Source organism: Pecten maximus, unplaced genomic scaffold (genome assembly GCF_902652985.1).
Source record: "Pecten maximus unplaced genomic scaffold, xPecMax1.1, whole genome shotgun sequence".
Lineage (NCBI taxonomy): Eukaryota > Metazoa > Mollusca > Bivalvia > Pectinida > Pectinidae > Pecten > Pecten maximus.
Genome location: NW_022981913.1, coordinates 103 through 10,847, shown reverse-complemented (window position 1 = coordinate 10,847; position 10,745 = coordinate 103). Strand labels below are relative to the sequence as shown.

The window sequence follows — 10,745 nt, the reverse complement described above, 5'->3', positions numbered from 1 at the left end:
AATTTATAGTTTCTTGTCACATTTGGTAAATATGATAATGTACATTAGACTGGGGTGTCCTCTAATTGATTTATATGCTGTATGGAATTTGTTTGCATGATCATTTTTTAACTTTTCGAGCTAGTGCACTATTCATTTTATCTGCGAGCATGCTACAATTGTGAGATTTGTGTTGTATTATTAATTTTGAATTGTTATATAGTCGTTAGAATAGCTCTACTAAACTTAAGTTGTATCGTTACAAACACGAGTCTAAATATACATATTCTTGTATGTTTTTGTTTTTTTTATGAATAAGAATAAACGGACGTCAGGGACGTACATGTACGTCCGTCCCTGCGGACGTATACTTATCTAATTTTCCTTGAGCTTAACCTTGACAAAGGGTTTTAAAGACATTACTAACATCTACTATGGTTTATCAAAATGTTACTTGAAATTTACGTTAAAAAGTTCCGAGCCGTTTATCCGCAAATACCCAAATGTCTCTACTCGTACCTTTAAAAAGGCCGTCACATTCAATATTCGAACGCGCCCAAAATTCAAGCTTCAAAAGGATGCGGATTTACAGCATGTGGTTCGATTGAAAGAAATCACAAGTGTCAAAACACTGTTTTTTCGTCAACCCGCAGGCTTATAACTTTCCGTCAGAACATGCCTCCTCCTGATAGGTAAATATAAGTTATTTCATGACATTATTTACAGCTGGGGTCTATAATGTGGACATGTCGCCTTTCGGCGTATTGCATTACGTGATGAAATACATCACTTTGCCAAACACTGTACTGTACAGAACTTGAAACCAACTATAAGGGCACAGCTTGAACACAGGGGGTTATTTGTAATGAGATAAAAAACAGAGTCAAGATCAATATAAGCATATAACCTGACCCTTTTAATCAATTAGTGAAATGAGAACATAAATGTTTATATTTATCTTGACTCTATTAACTATTTTTTTTATTATCTTTTCATCATAAACAAATCATGTGGCTTTTTGGCTAATTTTGGCATTCCTTTTGTGAAAACCTTCGTTTAGATTTGACCTTATTCAGGATATTTTCATAGGGATAATTAGATCCTTATTGGTTACTGGTTAGCTATATATAGCATCAAACTCGTGATTATTTAACCATTGAACTAATAGTACTGTCGTCAGATAGAATGTAATCTGACTGACAGATAAATAAAAAAGGAAGTCCTTGTTATATTATCACCCAGATTGCATAATGCATTATGCAATCTGTGTTTTAAATATAACCGTGACATAATATCATAATAGAAATGATAGAATGACTGATTAGTGCAACCCTCATTAGTGTGATTCTGTATTTTTGATGGAAATTCACAAAAAAAACTTTAAAACTTGTGTTTATTACACTTTGTATTTGGCTGAATAAAATATGACATGCATGTATTGGCTTGTAGTTGTTGTGATATAATTGATAATGGTACAGCCTGATTATAATCTGAAGATTTCTGGTGTTTTATCGGGCCTTTAAAAAATCTGATATGGGCTGACAACATCAGAGAGCTCCAGCCAGATATGCCATAGCAAAAGGGGAGGAGGGGGGAGCCAACCCGACACCTCAGGTCATTCCACTCTTAATCTGACTGAGTTTCAAAACGTTTCACGGCCACATTGTATTGACCTTGGTCAGGTGACTGGCAAGATCTTGTGTGACGCAGGGTAATCCTCATGCTGAAAATAGTTTCCCTTGGGTAATCATGTAATTCACATTACAAATGTGGCTGCAAAATGTTTAAACTCCAGAGTGTTTTCAATCCACGCAACATTATTGAACAGCTGCAAACAAAGACTGAAGTGGCAACCTTAGGCCGGGTCAGCTTTTCTCCCCCTTTTCACTTTGGCAGCAGTCATGATGTTAGTTGGCCATATAAGTTTTTAAAAGGTTGAAATAAACATCAGAAACCTTCGGATTACAGCCTGGTATAGAATGAAAGTGTAATAAAGATAATAGAGAAAATGTAAACCTACTTCATTGATTAAAGGAACAATGCATGACCAACAGGTTACTTAAAGAGGCTTACCCGCAGACGGACCGGTAAACGGCACATCTCCGATCACTAAATAAACTTCAGTTACACGTTTCTATGTGACAAAATTAGAGGCTTCCGACTTCATTCTTGAAAACAATTACAGAATATGTATTTAAAAGACGTTTTAAAACTCAACCTGAAAGGGAAATGTATGGAATATAACGGCAAATCTTCTTGTAAATCGCCGCTGCCTTTGAAGTTATTATTGTGCGGCACTGTGCACGTGCTTGTTTCTTGATGTGTCAATCAAATTAGACTCCAAATTTATAGCGCGGACTTATTGCGGGTTGCGAATAAATAAATAATATTAAAAAATGAGGTTTTAATATCACTTTTCAGCGTTTATAAGGAAAATAAATGAAAATCAACAATTCCAACAATCTATCATGTGTAAAAAATCTTTTTCTATTAGCCAATTTTTCTGATCTCTCTGCGGGCAAGCCTCTTTAATTGATAATCAGCAACTCATGTTTAACCAATATAATCAGTTATGATTTTACAACTGACTCTGAACATGTTGACCATGCATGTACAGTGAGGACACATTAGCGAAGAGTCTAAATTATCAATAAATGTGATTATTTCCACATTACAGGTGGCTGGATTATTCCAATGTAGGAAAAGTTATTCCAGGAACTAACATTGTTTGCTTCAAAGTACCACTGAAAAATGTATGTAAGAAACATCTGACACCATACACCTTTACTTGAAATGATTAAGATATACAAAGAAGTCACATCATGATGTTTCTTTCTCCTACTACTACATATACATTAAATATTGTGTATTAAAGATATACATGTCATTGGATTTGTAATTCTCAACAGCTAGACCATAGTAATCCACATTTACATTGATGCTTGACAATTCTCACCCTTGGTCAAAATAATTATATTCAAATTATCTTTAAAAGTAGAGATATGGTATCACACTACACAAAAAGACAAAACAATTTTGATCTCTCTTATTAGACAGTTAGCTCTAGTGTTCATGCAAGTTTATGTGAAGTTACATTGCCATCTATTAACGGAGCTGGTAACTTTTGTTTGTAACAAATTTGAAAGCTTATTTGAATAATCTTGATTATTGATTTAAAGGGACTGTTGCGACAGGTTCCACCAGAAATGTGGTAAGTATTAGTGTTTATTTATCCAGTTCTTAAACATGCAGATTTTCTAGGTTTATTTTCTGTTTAATGTAAACTATATACCTTAATTAGGAAATTAATTTGTTTGTGTAACAATCTGTCACCAGTTATGTCATGAACCCCTCAACCAATTTAGTAATTTATATATACACACCACATCAAAAGATTTTCAAATAATTTATATTGACCCATAATTAAGGTCATTGGCTTAGATCAACTTATAATATATATACACTGTAACTAAAATTTTGTATCCCAATGAACCATATGTTTAGTAGCCTAAAAGCTAAAGGTTAATTGGTAAAGGGGCATACAGTCAAACTTTTTTTATCTCATACTCCGAAAACTTGAGGGTCCTAGTGCTAAATTCAAAATACATGTGAAAGTTCAGTTTTGGCAGTAAAGTTCTATATGATATATACTTTGTTAGCCCTAATACTTAGGATATTCTGGAGTTTTTGCTCACCATCATCAGATGGCAGGCTATTCCAATTGCTCTTCATCCAACGTCTGGTGTCCATCCGTCTTTATATAATTCTTGCTATTTCTTGTAAGGCAACTGGATCTATCGTTGTCAAATTTCATAATTATGTAGGTGACGGCTGGTCAGTGTCTTTCCCAGTCAGTTTGTTTTGTATACCCCTGCTCCCTAGTTGTGCATGTTCAATTTTAGGACTGATCTGAATTCAAGATGGCCGAAAGGCAGCCATTTTAATTTTTGACAGTTGAAGTTTTTTATGGCTATTTCTCAGATAGACCAGTCTTACAGAGATCCAAGGTATTCGGTCGGAGTGCCAAGATCTCTCTAGGATCATTTGTTTCATGATCCCACTGACTGTAAAATAACTGCATATATTTAAATTTGTATATACTGGTTTTTATGGACATGAAAAAATAAAATATACATCAAAGAAGCCTAAACATTAAACTTCATTATTTTTTAAACAGTTGCTTCAAAAGCGGACTGGTTACTGATATCATATATTATAAATGTTTTTTGACAGGTTCACACCCAAAAATTTGATAGACAACATGGAGAAGGAATGCCATAAACTTGTAATGGTCATAGATCTCACTTTCACCACAAAATACTATTTTAAAGATGTAAGTATTGTCAAATCATGATTAGAGTGAAATGCAGCACACACACTCTCTTAGCAAAAGAAGTTACCAATTAAAGGGATTTGAAATATCCAATTTGTCTAATTACAAAATCAGTGAATCTGTAACTGTCGATTCTGGTATGGCATGGTCTTTTGAAGCATGGTAAAATGAACCGAGGTCAAAATACCATAATGGTAGTGAAGCCACCTTATAAGTTGTTTTTAATTAACTTTTCTTTACACAATTTTTTATCAATTAGCTTAGTTATTGTTCTACATTGTACATCTGATAAAACAAGAATTTAGGTTGGGGCAGTGCGCTTCACCTTACCATGGCCAAAGCATTTGGTGAAAAAAAGTGAATTAGTAAGAAATAGTGAAATGCTTCACTTTACCATGGCTATGTTAAGTGAAGCGCCCTGCCCCACCCTAAATTTCCTGACCCCAAACATTTTTTGTGTGTTATTGTGTTTAGAGAAATGAAAAAAGGTAATCTAAAAAATGATTTGTTGAAAAAAAGTGAATTAGTAAGACAATAGTGAAATGCTTCACTTTACCATGGGCTTTACTTTACCATACTAAACCAGCACTGGAAGAACAGTTTTAGCTTCTAAAAGTCCATTTTATTCCTCATTGTTAAAATACTTTACTAATTAACACAAAGATCACCACTCTCCTAAATCATTGCTAAGTTGGAATTTATATCAATTTCTTATTTGCAGGAATTCACTAAAAATGGAGTTGAACACCTGAAAGTGTTTACAGAGGGCCATGTGATACCTAGTGATGATATAGTACACAGGTCAGTAGTTAACTAGAGTACTGGATAGTACACAGGTCAGTAGTTAACTAGAGTACTGGATAGTTCACAGGTCAGTAGTTAACTAGAGTACTGGATAGTTCACAGGTCAGTAGTTAACTACAGTACTGGATAGTTCACAGGTCAGTACTTAACTAGAGTACTGGATAGTTCACAGGTCAGTAGTTAACTAGAGTACTGGATAGTACACAGGTCAGTAGTTAACTAGAGTACTGGATAGTTCACAGGTCAGTAGTTAACTAGAGTACTGGATAGTTCACAGGTCAGTAGTTAACTAGAGTACTGGATAGTTCACAGGTCAGTAGTTAACATATAGTACTGGATAGTAACAGGTCAGTAGTTAACTAGAGTACTGGATAGTACACAGGTCAGTAGTTAACTATATAGTACTGGATAGTACACAGGTCAGTAGTTAACTAGAGTACTGGATAGTTATCAGGTCAGTAGTTAACTATATAGTACTGGATAGTTCACAGGTCAGTATTTAACAAGAGTACTGGATAGTACACAGGTCAGTAGTTAACTAGGTACTGGATAGTTCACAGGTCAGTAGTTAACTAGAGTAGTGGATAGTGCACAGGTCAGTAGTTAACTACAGTACTGGATAGTACACAGGTCAGTAGTTAACTACAGTACTGGATAGTTAACAAGAGTACTGGATAGTTCACAGGTCAGTAGTTAACTAGAGTACTGGATAGTACACAGGTCAGTAGTTAACTAGAGTACTGGATAGTACACAGGTCAGTAGTTAACTAGAGTACTGGATAGTACACAGGTCAGTAGTTAACTAGAGTACTGGATAGTACACAGGTCAGTAGTTAACTAGAGTACTGGATAGTACACAGGTCAGTAGTTAACTATATAGTACTGGATAGTACACAGGTCAGTAGTTAACTAGAGTACTGGATAGTTCACAGGTCAGTAGTTAACTAGAGTACTGGATAGTACACAGGTAAGTAGTTAACTAGAGTACTGGATAGTACACAGGTCAGTAGTTAACTAGAGTACTGGATAGTACACAGGTCAGTAGTTAACTAGAGTACTGGATAGTACACAGGTAAGTAGTTAACTAGAGTACTGGATAGTTCACAGGTAAGTAGTTAACTAGAGTGCTGGATAGTACACAGGTCAGTGGTTAACTAGAGTGCTGGATGTTCATGTTAGTGAAATTGTCATTTCACATGATGTGTTTCCCATGGTATTGTAAGACATATCGTATGAGTACCAGATGTTCAGGTATTGTAATGACACATATATGATGTACCAGTATGTTCATGGTATGGTATTGACACTATGTATGATGTACCAGTATGTTCATGGTATGTAATGACACTATCGTATGATGTACCAGTATGTTCATGGTATTGTAATGACACTATCATATGAGTACCAGTATGTTCATGGTATTGTATTGACACTATCGTATGATGTACCAGTATGTTCATGGTATTGTAATGACACATATCGTATGATGTACCAGTATGGTCATGGTATTTGTAATGGACACTATCGTATGATTGTACCAGTATGTTCATGGTATGTAATGACACTATCGTATGATGTACCAGTATGTTCATGGTATTGTAATGACACTATCGTATGATGTAAACAGTATGTTATGGTATTGTAATGACACTATCGTATGAGTACCAGTATGTTCATGGTATTGTAATGACACTATCGTATAATGTACCAGTTGTTCATGGTATGTAATGACACTATCGTATAATGTACCAGTATGTTCATGGTTTTGTATTTTCACTTTTGTGATTTGTTTTCATGGTATTGTAATGACATCATCACTTGATATATGACTTAATCATGGTAGTGTAAGGGGAATATCACATTATGTATTATTGCCACATGAAACTGTAATGACATAGCCTTTAAAGAATGTTGAGGTGTATTTAAAATAGCCTCTTTTTAGCCCACCATAAACAGATGGTGGGCTATTCAAATCGCCCTGCGTCCGTGGTCCGTCGTCGTCCCTCCGTCCCCCCCTCCGTCCGTAAAAAATTTTGTTATCGCTATTTTCAGAAAGTACAGAAGGGATCTTTCTCAAATTTCATATATAGGTTCCCCTTGGTGCCTAGTTATGCATATTTCATTTTGAGGCCTATCGGAAAACAACATGGCCGACAGGCAGCCATCTTTGGGTTTGACAATTGAAGTTTGTTATCGCTATTTCTCAGAAAATAATGAAGGGATCTTTCTGAAATTTCATATGTAGACTCCCTTGGTGCCTAGTTATGCATATTGCATTTTGAGACAATCGGAAAACAACAGGGCCAGGCAGCCTCTTGGATTTTGACCAATTGAAGATTGTTATCGCATTTCTCAGATAGTACTGAAGGGATCTTTCTCAAATTCTTAATAGGTTCCCCCTTTGGGGCCTAGTTATGCCCTATTGCATTTTGTGACCAATCGTAAAACAACATGGCCGACAGGCAGCCATCTTGGATTTTGACAATTGAAGTTTGTTATCACTATTCTCAAAAACTAATAAAGGGATCTTTCGAAATTTCATATGTAGGTTCTCTTGGTGGGCCCAGTTATGCATATTGCATTTTTTAGACCAATCGGAATACAACATGGCCGACAGGCAGCCATCTTGGATTTTGGGCAATTGAAGTTTTTTATCGCTATTTTTGAAAAAGTACTGAAGGGATCTTTCTCAATTCATATAGTAGGTTCCCCTTGGTGCCTAGTTATGCATATTGCATATTTGAGACCTATCGCGAAAACAACATGGCCGACAGGCAGCCATCTTGGATTTTTGACAATTGAAAGTTTGTTATCGCTATTTCTAGAAAATAATAAAGGGATCTTTCTCAAATTTCATATGTAGGTTCCCTTGGTGCCTAGTTATGCATATTGCATTTTGAGACTAACGAAAAACAACATGGCCGACAGGCAGCCATCTTGAGATTTTGACATTGAAGTTGTTATCGCTATTTTCTGAGAATAGTACGAAGGGATCTTTCTCAAATTTCATATGTAGTTCCCCATTGTGCCCTAAGTTATGCATATTGCATTTTGACCTAATCGAAAACAACATGGCGACAGGCAGCCATCTTGGATTTTGACAATTGAAGTTTGTTATCGCTATTTCTCAGAAAGTACTGAAGGGATCTTTCTCAAATTTCAATATATAGGTTCCCTTGGTGCCTAGTTATGCATATTGCATTTTGAGACCATCGGAAAACAACATGGCCGACAGGCAGCCATCTTGGATTTTGACAATTGAAGTTTGTTATCGCTATTTCTCAGAAAAGCTAATGAAGGGATTCTTTCTGCAAATTTCATATGTAGGTTCCTCCTTGGTGCCTAGTTATGCATATTGCATTTTGAGACCAATCGGAAAACAACATGGCCGACAGGCAGCCATCTTGGATTTTGACAATTGAAGTTTGTTATCGCTATTTCTCAGAATATACTGAAGGATCTTTCTGCAAATTTCTATATAGGTTCCCCTTGGTGCCTAGTTATGCATATTTGCATTTTGAGGACCAATCGGAAAACAACATGGCCGACAGGCAGCCATCTTGGATTTTGACAATTGAAGTTTGTTTATCGCTATTTCTCAGAAAACTAATGAAGGGATCTTTCTGAAATTTCATATGTAGGTTCCTCCTTGGTGCCTAGTTATGCATATTGCATTTTGAGACCAATCGAGAATACAAACATGGCCGACAGGCAGCCATCTTGGATTTTGACAATTGAAGTTTGTTATCGCTATTCTGAAAAGTACTGAAGGGATCTTTCTCAAATTTCATATATAGGTTCCCCTTTGTGCCTAGTTATGGCATATTGCATTTTGAGACCAATCGGAAGACAACAATGGCCGACAGGCAGCCATCTTGGATTTTTGACAATTGAAGATTGTTATAGCTATTTCTCAGAAAATAATAAAGGGATCTTTCTCAAATTTCATATGTAGGCTTCCCCTTGGTGCCTAGTTATGCATATTGCATTTTGAGACAATCGGAAAACAACATGGCCGACAGGCAGCCATCTTAGATTTTGACAATTGAACTTGTTATCGCTATTTCTCAGAAAATAATGAAGGGATCTTTCCTGAAATTTCATATGTAGGTTCCCTCAGTGCCTAGTTATGCATATTGCATTTTCGAGACCTAATCGGAAAACAACATGGCCGACAGGCAGCCATCTTGGATTTTTGAACAATTGAAGTTTGTTATCGCTATTTCTCAGAAAGTACTGAAGGGGATCTTTCTCAAAATTTCCATATGTAGGTTCCCCTCGGTGCCTAGTTTATGCATATTTGCATTTTGGAGACTCATCGTAAAACAACATGGCGACAGGCAGCCATCGTAGATTTTGGACAATTGACACTTGTTTATCGCTATTTCTAGAAAGTGCTGATGAACGATCTTTCTCCAATTTCATATGTAGGATTCCCCTCGGTGCCTAGTTATGCATATTGCATTTTGAGACCTAATCGGATAAACCAACATGGCCGACAGGCCAGCCATCTTGGATTTGGACAATTGAAGTTGTTTCGCTATTTCTTTTCCAGAAAATAGATGAAGGGATATTTCTGTAAAATTTCATATGTAGGTTGCCCTCTGTGCACCTAGTATATGCATATTGGCATCTTTGAGACCGAATCAGGAAACAACTAGCCCGACATGGCCGTCCATCTTGTATTTTGACAATTGGAAGTTTGTTATCGCTATTTACAGAAAGGTGCTGAGATGGATCTTTCTTAAATTTCATTTGTAGGTTGCCTCTGTGCCTAGTATTGCATATTGATTTTGAGACACAGTCCGGAAAACAACCTGGCCGACAGGCAGCTGTTATCGCCAAATCTTAAATTTTATATATAGGTTCCCTTGTTTGAAAAGTACTAGAGGCTGTTTCTGAATTACACAGATTAGTAAGACTTAAGGAAGGGAAAAGTAGAGAAAAGATCAATCTGACATGGAACCTATAAGACCATTCAATGGTGGGCGCCAAGATCCTCTGGGATCTCTTGTTAAATTCTATGACAGTAAAGATAACATGTTTTCTTTTAATTGTAGATTCTTTGATGCTGTTGAAACAAAAAAATAAAGCTACATCTGAGAAAGGTAACAATTAATTGTCTCATTCTCCATAGACATATTGGCACAAGTTGACGCCAAATGACAATAAAAAGTGTCTGTTAAACAATAACGATGTCTAGTATTTATATAATATGTTGCTAATCTGCAGTTAAATGATAAAGTACATTTTAATCTCTGTTCTAATGATTTTTATCATTATTTTATTATCTTAAGCACATCATTCTCAGCACATGGTGTTAACGTTGCCTGAAATTTCAATGTGTTTGATATGTACTTGGGCATGTATTGTTTTGAAATAGAGAAAGTCAGTTTGAAACTTAGGAAAATAGCAAATGCACTTCAATTTACACAAGATACAAACAAATGAGGAACTGTTTCAGTTGATGTGATAGGAGTACATTGTACCCATGGAATCAACAGAACTGGCTACATGGTTTGCAGGTGAGAAAACATCTTAATATACAACAGGACCAGCTACATAGGGGGTAGCTGTACAATGTACTGTATTTCATCCTTTAGCATCAAATTACTGTGAATTTGCATTT

At 36.0% G+C, this 10,745-nt stretch overlaps 1 protein-coding gene across 1 annotated transcript; it reads left to right on the top strand.

Moving 5' to 3' along the window:
• The first annotated feature begins 610 nt into the window (after positions 1 to 610).
• On the top strand, positions 611 to 10,207 carry LOC117320305 (RNA/RNP complex-1-interacting phosphatase-like). Its single transcript, XM_033874917.1, has 6 exons — positions 611 to 671; positions 2,657 to 2,732; positions 3,159 to 3,190; positions 4,213 to 4,312; positions 5,034 to 5,113; positions 10,177 to 10,207. The coding sequence occupies exons 1-6, from the start codon at positions 655 to 657 to the stop codon at positions 10,205 to 10,207; spliced, it is 336 nt and encodes a 111-aa protein (XP_033730808.1). The 5' UTR covers positions 611 to 654.
• The last annotated feature ends 538 nt before the right edge of the window (positions 10,208 to 10,745 follow it).

What these genes read in the sequence shown, in the direction of transcription:
- LOC117320305 (XM_033874917.1), top strand. An exon ending in CAGGTTCCACCAGAAATGTG is followed by an intron (nt 3,191 to 4,212) that starts GTAAGTATTAGT and finishes GTTTTTTGACAG; the next exon opens with GTTCACACCCAAAAATTTGA. An exon ending in CAAAATACTATTTTAAAGAT is followed by an intron (nt 4,313 to 5,033) that starts GTAAGTATTGTC and finishes TCTTATTTGCAG; the next exon opens with GAATTCACTAAAAATGGAGT.